At 44.7% G+C, this 17499-nt stretch overlaps 2 protein-coding genes across 7 annotated transcripts; both read right to left on the bottom strand.

Annotated features, from left to right (window-relative positions):
• Positions 1 to 85: 85 nt before the first annotated feature.
• dnpep (aspartyl aminopeptidase) lies at positions 86 to 6649 on the bottom strand. 5 transcript variants are annotated; one of them, XM_058051325.1, is made up of 15 exons: positions 6530 to 6649; positions 6156 to 6246; positions 5632 to 5720; positions 5449 to 5562; positions 5256 to 5381; positions 5058 to 5182; positions 3309 to 3393; positions 2914 to 3021; positions 2761 to 2838; positions 2613 to 2693; positions 1423 to 1583; positions 1316 to 1355; positions 1134 to 1235; positions 871 to 1038; positions 86 to 256 (listed from the first exon to the last, which is right to left on the bottom strand). In XM_058051325.1, exons 1-15 carry the CDS (start codon positions 6533 to 6535, stop codon positions 206 to 208), a joined length of 1425 nt encoding a protein of 474 aa, XP_057907308.1. In that variant the 5' UTR covers positions 6536 to 6649; the 3' UTR covers positions 86 to 205. The 5 variants fall into 5 exon arrangements, with proteins under 5 accessions (XP_057907308.1, XP_057907310.1, XP_057907311.1 ...); XM_058051327.1 differs by having other exon boundaries at positions 6397 to 6536; XM_058051328.1 differs by lacking the exon at positions 6530 to 6649 and adding an exon at positions 6410 to 6525.
• A 1309-nt stretch (positions 6650 to 7958) lies between these two features.
• On the bottom strand, positions 7959 to 16337 carry LOC131104482 (transmembrane protein 198-B-like). 2 transcript variants are annotated; one of them, XM_058051712.1, is made up of 5 exons: positions 16008 to 16306; positions 12927 to 13196; positions 12225 to 12806; positions 10380 to 10579; positions 7959 to 9087 (listed from the first exon to the last, which is right to left on the bottom strand). In XM_058051712.1, exons 2-5 carry the CDS (start codon positions 13084 to 13086, stop codon positions 8935 to 8937), a joined length of 1095 nt encoding a protein of 364 aa, XP_057907695.1. In that variant the 5' UTR covers positions 13087 to 13196; positions 16008 to 16306; the 3' UTR covers positions 7959 to 8934. The 2 variants fall into 2 exon arrangements, with proteins under 2 accessions (XP_057907695.1, XP_057907694.1); XM_058051711.1 differs by having other exon boundaries at positions 12225 to 13196; positions 16008 to 16337.
• Between the last annotated feature and the right edge of the window lie 1162 nt (positions 16338 to 17499).

The raw sequence follows: 17499 nt of genomic DNA, 5'->3' as shown, positions 1-17499 counted from the left end.
AATATGTTTGATTCCAAGAAAACATGGTGTACTTCTGAGTGCTGTCTTATTATTTTTCCTCAAGAAAGTGGAAAAAGTACTTGATCAATGTTTAATGCATATAATTACAGTAGTGCGCAGCAAGAGGTGACACCTGTGCATGGACAAATTTTACATCCAGGATGTGCTGCAATCGCTCCACCTCATGTCCGGCATTTCCTTCCTTCTAATCCACCACCAGTGAACTCCTCAAATGAGGAAACAACTCAAAGAAAGCCTGCAAAAAACACACAGAACGGCACGTAATGTGACTTAAAACCCTGATTCTACCATATCTTACTTATTGTGTGGAAATATGGGCTAATAACTATAAAAGCAATCTTCACTCGCTAAATGTACTGCAAAAAAGGTCAGTAAGGATAAGTCATAATGCTGCCTACGGAGAACATACTAACTCCTTATTAAATTAAAAATAAATAAAAAATAATAAATTATATTTATTAATTATTAATTTAAAAAAAACTAACTATATTAGGAAAGCAGCAAGTGAACAAATGTAACAGTTACTGATTGTAAAAGTACCAGATGGAGGGGTAGGATTTAATAAGCTTTGCTTCTTCCTACTCCTTTTGGACATGTGAAACTGGGAACTGATTATGTGATGCACTCAATTGTAATCTGATGCATGTTCAAATGAAATAAAACCATTACCATTACCATAAAACATACAGAAGACAACAAAAGTAGCTCATAAGAGTTTAATGCTACAGTTATTCATGTAAAAAATATGATCAAGAAACCTATGGAAGTTGCAAGATATTTTTGTTATCGTCATAAAATCTGTCCAAAGAAATGTACCTTTATAGTTGTACCAGGCATTAAAATGGCTACCTTAAAGAGGGTGGTGCTTTGCAATACGCTGGAGGTGCAGCACATCTCCCGGATGGAGTGCATGGAGAGCTGCGGAGCGCCAATGTCCACCACAGGCACGCCGAGACGAGCGGCCAGAATGGGTCCGATGGTGGTTCCGCACGGGCTGTCGTTACGCACCATCACATCCTGCAGGATGAACGAACGACTGATGAGTGTTCCGCTATAAAATGAATTGGGTAGTCACGTGACTACAGAGAGAAACAGCAAGACGCAGACAGCACCTGAAGAGGAACACCGACTCGGCTGGCGACCTCTCGGACTACGGCGGCAGTCACAGCCGTGGTGGCATAGCGCTGGTTGCTGTTGAACTTGATCACTGGGCCCTGACAGATCAAAACCACAAATCATTTCATTGTCAGCATCCTAATTGATATATCATCCATTATTTGGTTTGCTATTTCACCTTGTGGAAGAATGGTCGATGGTTCTCCTCGTGTTTCTCTCTAAGATAAGATAAGACGTTAGATTAATGAACCCAGCTCCAAAAAGTGTCATCTGCGTTTTACTGACTGGTAGTTGGGGTGCACGGCGTGCGCCATGTCAGCACTGATCATGAAGGAGAGTGGCGCCGCCTGCTGGAAGGCGGTGGGGTTTGAGGAGGAGGCAGCCAGGCGACTGAGGATGAGCTCCGTTAGGTTTGACTGCGCCCCCTGAGCGCTTTCTGAGCCCACCTACACGACACAAAGACATGAAACGGCTCGGAAACACTTCCTAAGTAACAATACCACACATGGTAATGGTTTTGTTTCATTTGAACATGCATCAGATTACAATTGAGTGCATCACATAATCAGTTCACAGTTTTACTTATTTTTACTTACTGTATTTTATTTTTCTATTTTTATTATTTTATTTATTTTGTTAATTTAATTTTATTTTTTGTCACGTACCGAAGTACGAGGTGATATGACCATCCAATGACATAATGGGTACCATAGTAAGTGTCAATATAGTGATATATATAGCACATCATGACTGGTTCAAGACTCTTCATCGTTGTATTTAGCAAACATCAACTGCTTGTATTGTTTCTTGAATTGGCTCATCGTTGTGTATTGTTTGACTTCCTTACTCAATCCATTTCATAGTTTGATTCCACATACTGAAATGCTAGCATATAAGCGTTTCAAATGTAGTTCTTCCCTGAGATCATATTTCTCCTCTCTTGTAGAGAAGTATTGGATGATATTTTTAGCTAATTGGTTATTTTTAGCCATCAACATGAAGCTGCACAGTGGCCTAGTGGTTAGCGTACAGACCTCACAGCTAGGAGACCCGAGTTCAATCCCACCCTCAGCCATCTCTGTGTGGAGTTTGCATGTTCTCCCCATGTATGCGTGGGTTTTCTCTGGGTACTCCGGTTTCCTCCCACATTCCAAAAACATGCTAGGTTAATTGGCGACTCCAAATTGTCCATAGGTATGAATGTGAGTGTGAATGGTTGTCTATATGTGCCCTGTGATTGGCTGGCGACCAGTCCAGGGTGTACCCCGCCTCTCGCCCGAAGACAGCTGGGATAGGCTCCAGCACCCCCGCAACCCTCGAGAGGATAAGCGGTAAAAAATGAATGAATGAACAGAAACATGATCCATTTTTCAAAGAAATGACGCTTTAGAGCTAATTAATCCAATTTTTGTGATAAGAAAGCTGTGTCCAAGCTGAAATCACTGTAATAATAATCCCCAACAGGAATGACTCACCTCTTCGTTGTCATACAGCGTCACCATGCGGATATTGGGATCTTTGTTCAGCGAGTCCCCCAAGCAGGACTCAATCAGCCCCTGGGAAACGGCAGAAAAAACAGCATGACATAATAGGCTGTACGAAGGAATCCACCTCAGGCCATACCTGCAGGGCGCAGTAGCAGCTGTGGAGGTTGTCCAAGCGAGGGGAGAAAATGAACTCTTCGTATACTCCACCCAGCGCCTGCATGCATACGATAGAAAGGGAGTCAAACATCTCATAGGTTTAGAGGCTGTGGAGGCAGACCAAGATCCTCACCGCTGGCAGAGTGTCAGCCAGACAGAGCTCGAAGTCCAGCAAGGCTTCAGGGTCAACTCCCAGCTCGGAACACAGAATCTTCACCAGTGCTGGGTGGTGTTTCTCGGCCTCAGAGGGAAAGGAAACACATTTAATGTCGAATTACTTTTTGATGGGAGATGTTTTAGTGCTCCACCCTCGGCATGTTAATTGGCGACTCCAAATTGTCCATAGGTATGAATGTGAGTGTGAATGGTTGTTTGTCTATATGTGCCCTGTGATTCGCTGGCCACCAGTCCAGGGTGTACCCCTCCTCTCGCCCGAAGACAGCTTTGATAGGCTCCAGCAGCCCCGGCAACCCTCGTGAGGATAAGCAGTAGAAAATGAACGAGTAAATGCTTTAGTTGTGCTTTCACCGTGTTGGAAGAGTTGGTGGCATCTCCTGATGATGCATTGCCCGTCTCCAGCTCTTCCTGGACAGCCGTGGCCAGAATGGGCACACTGACGCAGAAAGCAACATGTGTCAGCAAAACTAGACCATAACGTACATACACTTCTCTGCCAACTACCTGTGTTCATCATTTTAGGAATGATAAAAATAGTATATAAAACAGACATAGGTGTACAGACACACAGTTTAGTTGGTAGAGTTCCTTTTTTCCTGATGAAAGACGAGAGTCTAATCTTTCTTTTGGTAGGTTCCATGTTTATATAACTATGTAACACAATTGACTTGAAAAATCGGCCAAAATTGTCTATAATGCCTGGTAATGAATGAATTTGGCTAGGATTGAATGAGTTCATGAAACTAAAATGCACCACAGTAATCCCTTGTTTATCTCGGACATAAGTGAATGTCCCACGATGTAGAACTCCTTATTTATAAATAGAATATCTTCATAATTAGAGAATAGAAACCCTGTTTATGACCTCTTAAATACATTTTTAATAAAGCCCTCTAGTCCTGAAAAAGCACCCCATTATCACCTTTATAATATTTATACTGTATATGCCAATATACTAGTAGTAGACATAATAATACAACACAAATGTGTTCCAGTGCGAGGGAAATTAAATGGTGGGTGTCCAGGAAGTGAACGAAAGTGAACCCTCTGCTTTGCAAAGCAGCAGCAGACACCACTACACTCAAGACAATTGACGTGTCAAATGCGTCACGGCAGCGATGCGACCTCTTCAACACCCAGCAGGTGTCAGTATTGAGCAACACAGCAGCGGTAACGTGTGCAAAGCTTCAGGACGCCTCATCTATCCATCACTACTGCATACAGTATCACCACAACAGCTTTGAATGTGGCTTATATTTGTATTTTAATTCATTCAGCCATTTTTATGCTTAATTTAGACAAAAATGTGTAAAGGTTTGGCTAATAATAGGCCGTGTTCAACCACGAAACAGCATAATTTAATGTAAAAACCTGTCATTAAAGCACAAAGTAGCGAGGGGTATCCTTCATCTAGATCAGGGGTCAGCAACCCGCGGCTCCAGAGCCGCATGTGGCTCTTCATCCTCTTTGTTGTGGCTCCCTTTGCGATGCTTGAATATTTTTTAACACCCGAGTGGGGAAAATACACATCTTTTGTAATGAGTTTTAAAAAATCCAACTTTGTCTGAGACCATGAATGCCTCCTGACTGAGTTCTGACTGCTATTCAGTTCAGTATATGAAGGAAAATAAGTAATACTTTCCCGGAGCTATTTGACAATTCTCAAAACTAAATTAGAGATCATTTAAAAACAGCGACATGGGAACTTGTTTGCGCCAGAGTAAATAAATCAGGTAACTTTACAGTAGTTTTTATTTAGTTTTTTATTTATGTACGTTTATCTCCAATACTAGCAAAAGTACTACAACTCGTCTTTTCTTATCTGAACTACTTTGATACCCCCAAATTCCCTCTAATGTTGTTTTAAACATACTATATGTTTTACGGCTCCAAGTTATTTTTCTTCAGTGGGCAAGGGGGTAAAATGGCTCTTTTCATAGTAAAGGTTGCCGACCCCTGATCTAGATCATGGAATTGGTTGTGTACTTTAGAGTCAGGATTCCAATCATCCCGAGCATCATCTACTATTTCCTGTTTTGCCATGTCAAAATAACTGCTTTTAAACTTTCCTACAACTGCAACATCTTCTCAGTTACTCACAGGTGATTCTCCTTGTTGGGGCCAAAGGAGTCATTGACGTCCCTCTGTAGATGAATGGCCAGGTGAGGAATTCTCAGCAAAGGTCGCGGCACATGCACCAGCCGCTGTACAAGCTTGTCTTCTTTCTACAGGACAAGACACCAGCGTGAATGAATGTCTCTGATGCTGACCTGCAGCACGTGATTGCACCTGTAGTACCTTAACCATGACACGCCCCGCAATGGTCAGGTCGCGATCAAACCATGTGTTCCAAATGCCACCACCGTAGCACTCCACGCCAACCTGCAGGCAGCCCTGCTTCGTTCTCTTAGACCTTGGCTTCACCTAAAACGCACTACGTTGTCATTTCACTTCAATCTAAAGACGTGTCCTTATTGGGAGTCATTCTCACCCTGAGACAGGGGCTGTCTGTGTGGGCGCCAACCATGGAGAAGCCATTTCCAGGCAAGTAGCGCCCCCCCACAACAAAGGCAATGACACTGGAGAAGTTCCTGGTCACAAAGTACTGAAACGATGCAGAATTTCACTTCAGCGACCGCCATCAATACAAACCGCAGGAAGACATGGCTGACACCTTGCTGGATGGCTTGATGTCCCACTTCTCCATCTCCTTCAGCTCGACGAATCCTGCTTCCAGTAGACGTCTTCGACATTCTTCCACCACTGAAGAAGAAGCACACCTTTGAATTTTTTGCAGATGGATGGATTGTGGGTGACTTAGGCCCCCAATTAAGCCCTCCTGTGTCTTATTCCATGAGTTTGTAAACAATATAGAAATATAAATATACTGTATCAGCAATCTAACAATATAAACAACACACCAAAGCACAAAAAAGAACTGGAAAAACATCAATTTCATTATAGACCGGGTACTGATACTAACCTTAGTATCGATGTTATCGATATTTGGGTCAATTAGCCACCCCTATTTCGTGGGTGCTCGGCTACAGTGCAAAGGTGACATGTCTAATCTCGATAATCTTATCTCGATGTAGTTTGACCTGCACACAACTCACTGTACTAACATCAGATTAATTTTAAGCATTTAATTCCAGAAGGTACATATTAATAATATATTTCAAAAAATTCAAACGTTACCGTGAAATGGAGACACCCCTCTGTTGACAAAGTGTAAAAACTCTTTAGCAGCTGATTGCACGGCTTCCTTGGAGGTCTTCATTATTATAGACTAGAAAAAAAGAGTAATGAAACTGTAATAAAAACACAATAAAATACACATATAAATAAATTTAGTTCAACATGGGGTATATTTGTACCATATTAATTCTAAGTACTTGAATTGTGTGCCCAGCCTAAGTTTACGCAAACATTAGCTTACGCGACACAACAACCTTCTTCTTCGCCTCTCTTGTTCTGCGAGCTCAAGTCAAAGAATCGAAGTCAAAGTCGAAGATGCACCGCCACATTCCACACATTCCACGGGAAAACCTCGTCCTTTACGTGGATCTTACCTGCATTCGATGGACTTTGAAATCATGAGCTCTGATGAGCTGAAAGGGAGCCGGTGACAGGAAACCGATTGGTTGACTAAACAGTAGACATCAGAGAGGACTCTCACATGGACATCTAGCGGTCAGGAGGTATAATTACACGCTTTACGTTTCTGTAAAAATAGATATCGGAGCAAACAAATATTTTTCTTCACCCATGTCAGAGGTGAAACTTTAAAAAAATACATTTTAATCACAAATGCCTTTTTCATATGACAATGACGATATGGACATTACTGGTTCTGTTTAGCCATATTTTCATTGCACTTCTCTTCTTTTCTTTGAGAAAAGACAAAGTAACAACAAAATTAGTTTTTGGCTTGTGAAAAAATAATGAATAAACAATTAAAATGCCGTGAATTATATAACACATTATAATGTAACATTAGTAGCATCAATGGGCTTAGTGCTTGTGAACAGAAACCAGCCCTAAGCACCAGCATGTACCACCAACATGCTTTCTAAGAAAACAGTCCTAATCAAGACCATAGAGACACACACAGACACACACAGACACACTGACGCGAGTGGCACGTTGCTGCGACATCTTCCCTAACATCTTCACAAACTGATCATGGCAGTTGTAAAAACATCTTGCTGGATCCAAAACTATTCCAGCTGGGATTTGAACAAACTTTCGTAGAGCTTGGCTTAGTGATGGCTAAAAAAAACAGGTTTCAACTTTAGGATATTGAGTTTGTGCCATGCAGCATATCAAAACAGCGGCAAGAAGAAAGCATGTGGCAAACTACACAAAAAGAGATAAACCCAACTGAAGCTAAAGTCAAGAACATGTTATCAGGAGCAGACAGAAAGATGAAGGAGATTAAATTGTGTGCACGGAGGAGAGGAATTGAACAAAAAAAAACATCACAATACGTGGAATGGGCAGATTATGCAGATTTCCCAGCATGCTTTGCTGTAGTAAAACGATCACTTTTGACTGTCTTATGCCTCTTTAAGGTGTTAATTTGTACAGACGGGTGTAACAGTTAAAGAGCTGCTGTTTTTAGTCCAGTAAGGTTGATTTGGTCTATGATTCATATTTTATAATTGAGCGGTTGAAACTGTCAGCTATGATCTGTATTTCAATGTTGCTAAAAGCGGTTGACCGTGTATATTGGCGTCAACTTAAGCGCTTGACAATGTCAATGTCGACAAAAGTGATTAACCACGTATTTCAACAAACATGGTTGACTGTGTACTCAACGTCAACTCAAGCATTTGTTGACATGTTGACGGCAACCTACGATGTTGACCATGTACGTAGATGTTGACAAAAGCGGTTGACCACTTGTGGACTTAAGTGTGTTGGTTGACTTGAGACTAAACACATAAATAAACCTCAGACTAAGATGTGTGTGACTTGGTGTCAAGAGACAACACACACTGACAGTACAGTAGCCCACAGGAAGGCATGCTTTAATGAACTACATCAAATGGAAAACAACCTGTTACCTTAGAAATTCCTATCAAAGGAAGGTGTTGAAGGAAAAAAAGAAGATCTTCTGTACAAAGTTGACTTGGGTGCACGTAAAAGGGATTTCTGAAGCCTAAAGGAAGCCACCATTTGGGGTGAGCTCATGCAAACATATTGTACATTCTCTCTTTGCGATAAAAAGATCTAGACTTTCACATTTTTACATAATCGCCGTAAATAAGATCTTAACAGCCTTGTCTTCTGATCCGCTTCAGGAACGCCACAACTGGACGTGGGAACAGTGTGACAGTGTAGCGCCTCATACCCAGTGTGTCAAGTGCTTACTAGAGTCCGGTAGAGATGATCTTTGGGGAATTTTGGGAGGTTTCCAGCCCCTGTGTGAGGAGAGTTGTGTGAGGCAGGGTGCCACTATACATATGGCTTTCGTGCAGGTGGCTCTTCACATGTTCAGGCGTGGTGAAGACAGTGAGCCAACCCCTGAATGTGACCCTGTAGCTCTCCTGTGAGCACCCAAACACTGGCGACGTGTGAGAGATCTGCCAGTAACACCCCTCCCGTCACAGGAAGGGCAAGGCACCCGTTACAGCAAAATCCACTTGAAGACATTACGGTCCAGCACCAAGCGGGACAAGGCCCATTTAAAAGGTGGCAAATGGAGTCGAGATGGCACAGAGAAGGGCCTGCAGGCTGAGGATCACCACTGAAGATGATGCTGGTGCCTGAGATGGGTCGGCATTGGGATCCCTGATCCAGTCTGAGGTGCTGAAACACGAGTCAACCCTCAGATAGGAGCTGTTGCTGGGTGCATGTGTGTAGGTGTGTGTGCGTGCACGTGCAGTGAGAGGAAGTCATGAGTAAATGTGTTTTCCATCCACTCTACATAAAGTCCAGCATGAGTACAACGAGCACAGGTCAAGGTGACAGATTAGGTTCGTAGTGAAGGTCCTGCAGCAGTGGTGAGGGGTGCTGTCGAGCCGCAGTCGTAGCCCAAATCCACAGCAGAATGTGGTCCACCGAGGAAGTGTCTCGGGAAAGGCTGCGCCTGCACCTGCCGATCTCGGAAACTCTGAATGTAACTCTGGAAAAACAAGTGAATGCATCATTTTGGAGCTAGTGGAATGAAAGGTAGCACAATTCCAAAATATAAAACCTGTGTTCAAGCTGACATCACAAGATGTCACCTCAACTACCTCACAAGAGTTGCGTCCAAAGATTAATTAATTACAAGCGGTCCTCGGGTTACGAATGTTTTCTGTTCCTAGACCGATGGAAGTCGACTTTTACTGTAAGTGCTTCTCAATCATTTCCTGTCATGCAGAATTTTTTTTGCACCACCCCCGATTTGAAATACGAGAAAACTGCTAATACCGTATTTTTCGGACTATAAGTCACACTTTTTTTCATAGGTTGGCTGTTCCTGCGACTTAGCAGTTAGCATATCTTACACCTATTCTGTCTGTTTTGGTCAAATAGTTTGTGAAATACCATATTTTCTGGACTATAAGTCACTCCGGAATATAAGTCGCACAAGGTCAAAAATGCATCATCAGGTAGAAAAAAACATACATAATTTGCTTTTCTTTTGCAGGTAATTTACCGTATTTTCTGGACTATAAGTCACACTTTTTTTCATAGGTTGGCTGTTCCTGCGACTTATACTCCAGAGCTACTTATAAATGAAAAAACTGTTTATGTTACATAAACACAGGACACCTTTTCTGTTCATGTTTATTTTTTGTGTAGCTGAATAACCATTGTGTTAGCATATCTTACACCTATTCAGCCTGTTCTCTATTCTTCTATTGTTAGAACTTGCCTTCCAAGAGGACGTAATGTCTGTTTTGGTCAAGTAGTTTGGAAAATAAATTACCCGCAAAAATGCGACTTATCCTCCAGTGCCATTTATGTTTTTTTCCATGTAATTATGCATTTTTCACCTTGTGCGACTCCGGAGCGACTTAGAGTCCAGAGAATACAGTATTTATTCATGTGTCTGTACTGTACAGGGGCTGCACGGCGTTCGAGTGGTTAGCGCGCAGACCTCACAGCTAGGAGACCAGGTTTCAATCCCACCCTTGGCCATCTCTGTGTGGAGTTTGCATGTTCTCCACGTGCATGCGTGGGTTTTTTCCGGGTACTCCGGTGTCCTCACCCATTCCAAAAACATGCTAGGTTAATTGGCCACTCCAAATTGTCCATAGGTATGAATGTGAGTGTGAATGGTTGTTTGTCTATATGTGCCCTGGGATTGGCTGGCCACCAGTCCAGGGTGTACACCGCCTCTCGCCCGAAAACAGCTGGGATAGGCTCCAGCGCCCCCCTTGTGAGGATAAGTGGTAGAAAATGATTGAATGAATGTTCTCTACTCACCGGTGAGAGGACGTCGGTGTCGTAGCGGCGTATCGGGTTTGGCTTGCGGCGGTAGGCGGGTTCCTGGTGAAGTTGCTTGGCTTGGTGTTGATTGGAGGACGAGCCCTGAGGCTTCTTCTTCTTCTTCTTGTGACGGTAACGGTCATCCCTTTGACGAATCCGCATCACCTGCATCCTCCTCTGCTGACGACTGATGATGACTAAGCGGAGGAATGTGGCTCAGTTAGGTAATTGTGATTAAAGCGCTGAAATGAGTAAACATTAACAGGCTTAGTGAAGGAAGTGAAGGAATGTGGCTGTGTCACAATTCAGGGGCTGCACCCTTCGGATTTGAACATGTCAGCTTATTCTTTTTCAAGCATGTACATGACTTTTTTGCTTATATTATATGAGTCTCATTTGCAAGTATGTATTCATGTTCAGTTTGTTCTCTGTATATTGCCGTAGTCAGGAAGTAGCTTCTGCCATTGGGACAGGCTAGATGCCGGTCACTTCTCATGTTGAACCCTGGAAAATTAAAGTATTTTATGCTTGGTATTAATTAGGGCTGGGCGATATGGACCAAAACTCATATCCCGATATACATATTTAGGTAGAATATCGATATTACAATATACAGCTATATGTTTTCCATAAACTGAATGTAGACAAATGTATTCTCATTTTAAAATAAATATAGAAGATAATGTTCAATCCGCTTCTCCTTCACATCGAGAGGAGTCAGTTGAGGTGGCTCGGGCATCTAGTCCGGATGCCTCCCGGACGCCTCCCTGGGGAGGTGTTCCGGGCATGCCCAGCCGGGAAAAGGCCGCGGGGCAGACCTAGGACACGCTGGAGGGACTATGTCTCACAGCTGGCCTGGGAACGCCTTGGTGTCCTCCCGGTGGAGCTGGAGGAGGTGGCCGGGGACCGGGAAGTCTGGGCTTCCCTTCTAAGACTGCTGCCCCCACGACCCGGACCCGGATAAGCGGAGGAAAATGGATGGATGGATGGATGTTCAATCTTCAGTTCAATCATGCTGCACTCACAGTAGTCTCTGCAGCCGGGTTAGCGCCGTTAGTGCTTCCATCTCACGTTCCCCATGATGACAAACGGTAAACATGGTTGATATCTTCTTTGAATACCTTTATACCGTCCTTTTCACCGTTCACTCCCGCTATGCAGCCTCTCCATCTCCATATTTCCGCTGGGATATCCGATCATTCGACATATAACTGCTAACAGCTGCTAACAGCTGCTAACAGCTGCTCCTGAGTGTCAACAATGGCGCAAGCGGCAAGCTACAAACATAATAAGATGGACATCCATAGCCGCCCACTTGCTTAAAGGGTCGATATGGCAGAAAACAATAAGGAAGTAATAACACTAAAAACGCTACAGGAGACACAGAGCTGTCGTAACTATCTGCCACTCGGGCGGCGCCATCTTGAAACATGAGACCTCTGCACCAAATCCAGTCTATATCCATATGAACGATATGCTTGTTATTGATATCGTGCTTTTAAAAACATGTTGATATATCACCCACCCCTAGTATGAATCATCTTTTTAAGTGGTGTTCGAAATCGCCAATGCTAATAGGATAACATATGAGATTTCCAATGTAAGTTAGCATTGAGCCACCGCATTAGCATGACTTCTTTTTGTATGCTCAGTTTTACAGAGATTCAACAGTCTTCCGTTAGACCCAGTTCGCTGTCGACTGAGCGGGACCAAAATACTCAAACACTTTACCTCGAGTCATTTGAACTTGGTTACTTTCCACCTCTGTTTAAAAGTGACATTGCTGGGGTTGAAAGGATGCAGCCCTTGACACCAGACATAGCCACCGTCATTGCTCCTCACCCTTGGTATGCGAGTAGCCCTCGGCAGTCACCTTCCACTGGACCACGACACCGAGCAGCGTGAGCGCAGGCCACACCCCCAGCACCACCCACGTAATCCAGCAAACTGGCTTGCCGGGCACTGCCTTCATGCGCTCATACATGTACAGAACGAGCGCAAAGAGCTCCACAAAGTAGTCCAGCGCTACGGTGATGACTGCCGCACCGAAAACAGCTGTGGACAGCGTGGTGAAGATGCGCTGCCACTGGAGCGTGAGCACGGCAAAAAGCATGCCCAAGCCAAGCAGCACGCCCAGAGGCACCCAGACGGAGCGTGGGGGGCTGTCGGAAAGCTCCTCCATGCCCACCAATGTGGCAACCGCCACCAGCAGGCCCAGCAGCAGACCCACCATGAAGAGGCCCACGCTGCGAACCAGCATGGTGACCAGGCCGCAGAGCGTTCCGATGCCCAGGCCGATGCCCACTGAGGCCTCCACACTCAGCTGGGTGTCCAGCACGCGCTCCTTGTAGCAGAGCATGAAGATGACAACGGAGCCAAACATCAGGCCTGTCAGGAACATCACAGCCTTGAAGCAACGATACCCTGGGGGGAAGGTGACCGAGAATTGCGTTAGATCAACATTAGACATCTTCACATCCGGAGTCTTCATGGACACATTACTTACTGCACCACTTTGTGTGCTTCCCTTCATGTTAGACTCACCGAAGAAGCAGTAAATGATGCCAAAGAGGCAGCACATGGAGCAGACAACAGAGGGAACCACCTTGTAGCGGCCAGCCGAGCCCTCGCATCCATCAAGCAGCCTGGGGCTCAGCTCCAGGTCAGGACGGACCTCCTGCAGCGTCTCCAGTGGGGTCGTCATGACGAGTGGAGGAATAGGGGACAATGCAGGAAATGGAGGATGAGAGGTAGTCAGAAGAGAGGCGAGGGTATGGGGAAACTACGGAGTGTCCACCGGCCGCATGCCTTCACCTGAGGGAACAAGTGCACGTAACGACAAGATATTTTTAACGACAGGCTTTTTTTTATCTTGCGCCATCAGAGCCACATACAAGCATGTTAATAATAATCATCTTTTTGGTGAAGGATTATCAGGACACTGTGTGTGTGTGTGTGCGTGTGTGGTAGCGTTTAGCCATTTTGTATCATGGATGTCAATGTGAATCATCCTCTTAGACAAATACAACAAAATCCAATATACGACTTTTCATCCTGATCTCCTACATAAACACTTACCCGTAACCCGCCTCCCTTCATCCCTCCCCACTTCCTGTCTGTTGCCATGATCACGGTGGGATGCCGACAGACTGTATACTGATGATCCCTCATCTGTTGCCTCAAAAATGAATGAGCAACAACTGCCATAGCAACAGCTCCAGAGCCAATCGCAGGCGCCGCATGTGTGTGATGGCGTGACCAACAGTAGGGTGCACGTGTCTGATCAATTATGATGCTGATGTTTGAGACACAGCCACCAAAGTCATGCGGATCTATCAGTCTTCCAATGAGTTAACAAGCCCACATGCACAAACACTCTTTCATAATATCAGGAAGATGTTGCTAACTGTGGCGGTCAAGTGGTTAGCGCGCAGACCTCACAGCTAGCCTATCCCAGCTGTCTTCGGCCGAGAGGCGGGGTACACCCTGGACTGGTCGCCATCCAATCGCAGGGCACATATAGACAAACAACCATTCACACTCACATTCACACCTATGGACAATTTGGAGTCGCCAATTAACCTAGCATGTTTTGGAATGTGGGAGGAAACCGGAATACCCGGAGAAAACCCACTCATGCACGGGGAGAACATGCAAACTCCACACAGAGATGGCCGAGGGTGGGATTGAACACAGGTCTCCTAGCTGTGCACCTCATTCTTAAGTTGTGTCCTTTCTCTGTTTCGATGCTACCCAGGCAGCATCTGAAGTCACAGGAGAAGAAAAGCTGACCAGCTGATCTGGACCAATATTAGCAGGCTGTTTGAAAATGTGACCATGTGGTGGCATCACGTGTTCAGACAGCACCAGACGCTCTGAAGCGTGATACAGAGAGCACGGCGGTGGCACCACACCAACCAGACAAATCCACAAGATGTTCACTCTCTCCTCCATGGGTTCCTCATTCTGTGCTGTCGCCAGTTCTTCTCAGGCCACCCACCTTTGTATGTGATTACTCATTTCAATGCAAGTGCTAACCTCCTCCAGCAAAGCGTCCTCTTTTTCCATCGTCTCAGTATGAGTGAGTTGAACCGGGCAGCCTATGTGCAGCATGAGCCAAGGAATGTCAATGATGCTTGTTGCCACGGACAACACATGACACATAAAAGCTGCTATTGTGACACTCAGCTGGGACAAGACGGAGCGAAGTTCCTTCACAGGGAACTAAACTGAACTCTTCATCGTCATGATGGCATAACAAAATGGAAAAGGGGGTGATGTCGATGAACGGATCTGAACTGACATGTTGTGTTTTTTCTTTCTCACAAACACTCAGTGGCCCGCAGGGCTTGTGCGGTGCTGTCTGACCACGTTTATACGGCAGCTGCTTGCACACATCCCCAAGCCTTTCACCATGGACACACATCAGAATGCTGTCAACGTTCCTCGATGTCAGAAATTCTGCAAAAAGCTAAATACGCCTCCTATTTTATTTTATTTTTATTTTTTTACGATTTCAGGATTTCAGCTTCTCCTTTCAGGGTTCCGAGTTTCTTGTTGTTTTTTATGATACAGTAAATTCAACTGATCACTCAGTTCCAGACCAGTCCAGGGTGTACCCCGCGAGCTGGGATAGGCTCCAGCATAGTGAGGATAAGCGGTATAGAAAATAGTGATCCAAAAGAAGTGATCCATCAGAAAAATACAATATACTGCTTTGCTGCAACCAGCAGAGGCGCTGTTGATTCAAATTCAATTACTTTGGGTCGAAAAGCTTTGTAGGATCTGTAAACAATCTCATAACCGATTAAAAATATAGTCAAATTATGCTCCGCTTATCCTCACGAGGGTCGCGGGGGTGCTGGAGCCAATCCCAGCTGTCTTACCCCAGCCAATCACAGGGCACATATAGACAAACAACCATTCACACTCACATTCATACTTATGAATAATTTGGAGTCGCCAATTAATCTAACATGTTTTTAACCACTTGTCCACCGTGCAGCCTAAAATGAAAATAATTATTTTAATTACTCATACGTAATTTCCATCTGGGTAGGTGAAATCCATTTAGTAAATTGCTGAGTTAAATATATGCTGTCTGTGCATTTTAACATTAAACCGGGACCAGAGGGCGTCACGTGGGTGTCCACCACGTGAACATGAAGCAAAAATAGAAATACAGAAAACACTACAATCTTGCTGTATTGCGCGTTAGCTGGCTGTTTTCTTTAAAAGCGGATTCCCACTAACTTCTTCCTCACTCTTCACCCATAATTCAGTATCTGACGTCATTGACTTCCAAATGAGAGTCGTTCAATTGTATGGGACCACTTCACGGACCACTGGGAGACCTCCACGCTCCTTGACACACACTGAAACACATTTCTCACGTTGCAATTTGCAGTGACGTGCGGAACCATCGACCACGATGCGGCCATCCGGGTCACCGGAATCGACCTCCATCCTCGACTGACCTCGATTCAAACCAAAAATACCCCACATCTTTAAACAACGAGCCCCGTCTCTCGGCTACGACGTCCTCAAATCAGCCCAAAATTTGACAGCAGGTGCGCGCGCCCGTGTGATAACAGGAGCGTCGCGAGCGTTAAGAGGACGACTCACCATCAGCGCGGACGGGGTGACGCGCCATACCCGCGTCCCCGTGTCTGAAGCCCCGAACACCGGCCATTGGCATCCTCTTCGACCTAGAACAGCGTGTGCTCCGTCGGCGAAGGGCAAGCCGTGTCCCCCACCGCGGTGGTGAGTCGAGATCTGATTAGTCTTCCATGACTGGAGCAAATAGGACGGCGGAGATCCGGGTTACAGACTATGTCGTGCTTCTCATCATGAAGGTTGGCAGCAGCTCATGCACGCGCATCACGCTTATTCTGTAAGGCAAAACGGGCCCCCTACCGGTTGACTATCAAATCGCACCTCCCTTAAAAGGTGAAAAAAAGAACAAAAACAGCAAACGTTTTCAGTTTGTTAAATTGTTATTTTGTCGACGTCACATCCTTTCACCGTTCAACAGTGAAAAAAAAATTGTGAATATAAATGTTTCATGCAATATCCCAAACGTCCAAAAGGAGGCGTCTGGCACACTACTGTGGGAAGTCCAAACCTGCATAAGGGAAAGTGGCACGCAAAAATAATAATTCTAATAATACAATTCATTAATTCATTCATTTTCTACCGCTTATCCTAATAATACAAATTATAAAATATACAAAGAAACAAGCAAACCTAAAAGAATAGAACACAGTAAAATAGAAAAAATGAAATGCTGTTACTACTAATACAAAAAATAATGTTTATCACCGATACGACAAAGCTAGGATGCAGACTGTATGGATATATTTGTATTTGTATGTGTTTTTTTTTACCCTATTTGTTTTTTATGTTCTGTGAAGCTCAAACCTAGTTCTAATTATATTATTCATTATTCATTCACTCCTCAGTAGAAAGTGGTAATGTACATCTGTAGTCACAGGTGCCCTGGGGTAGTCTGACGGAAACGTGGCTGCCAGGTTGTGCCTCTCCGACAAACACCAAACATTCATCCACATTCATACACCAGTGTGGGCAGCACTGGAGGCGAGATGGGTGAAGTGTCTTGCCCAAAGACACAACAACAGTGACTTGGTGGAAGGAGCGAGGATATCAAACTGCCAACCTTCCAGTTTCTGGACAACCAGCTCTTATCGCTGAACCTTAACAAAAATGACCATTCATTCATTCATTCATTCATTCATTTTCTACCGCTTATCCTCATGAGGGTCGCACTGGGTGCTGGAGCCTATCCCAGCTGTCTTTGGGGAGAGGCGGGGTACACCCTGGACTGGTGGCCAGCCAATCACAGGGCACACTCCATTCATTCACACTCACATTCACACCTATGGACAATTTGGAGTCGCCAATTAACCTAGCATGTTTTTGGAATGTGGGAGGAAACCAGAGTACCCGGAGAAAACCCACGCATGCACGGGGAGAACATGCAAACTCCACGAGGGTGGAATTGAACTTGGGTCTCCTAGCTGTGAGGCCTGCGCACTAACCACTCGTCCGCCGTGCTGCCCACTTTTGTTTTTTTTTTTAGCCACAAAAATGACCAATA

The sequence above is a fragment of the Doryrhamphus excisus genome, chromosome 16, assembly GCF_030265055.1.
Source record: "Doryrhamphus excisus isolate RoL2022-K1 chromosome 16, RoL_Dexc_1.0, whole genome shotgun sequence".
NCBI lineage: Eukaryota > Metazoa > Chordata > Actinopteri > Syngnathiformes > Syngnathidae > Doryrhamphus > Doryrhamphus excisus.
The sequence above is the reverse complement of the archived record's forward strand: the minus strand, read 5'-3'. Positions and strand labels throughout refer to the sequence as shown.

Excerpts from the sequence above, each read along its gene's own strand:
- dnpep (XM_058051325.1), bottom strand. Across the intron at positions 5,382-5,448 it reads CAGACAGCCCCTGTCTCAGG|GTGAAGCCAAGGTCTAAGAG; the intron begins GTGAGAATGACT and ends AGTGCGTTTTAG. Across the intron at positions 1,584-2,612 it reads CGCTGTATGACAACGAAGAG|GTGGGCTCAGAAAGCGCTCA; the intron begins GTGAGTCATTCC and ends TGTGTCGTGTAG.
- LOC131104482 (XM_058051711.1), bottom strand. The coding sequence starts at position 13,086 with ATGACGACCCCACTGGAGACGCTGCAGGAGGTCCGTCCTGACCTGGAG. Across the intron at positions 10,580-12,224 it reads GGGCTACTCGCATACCAAGG|TCATCATCAGTCGTCAGCAG; the intron begins GTGAGGAGCAAT and ends TCCTCCGCTTAG. Across the intron at positions 9,088-10,379 it reads ACACCGACGTCCTCTCACCG|AGTTACATTCAGAGTTTCCG; the intron begins GTGAGTAGAGAA and ends TTGTTTTTCCAG.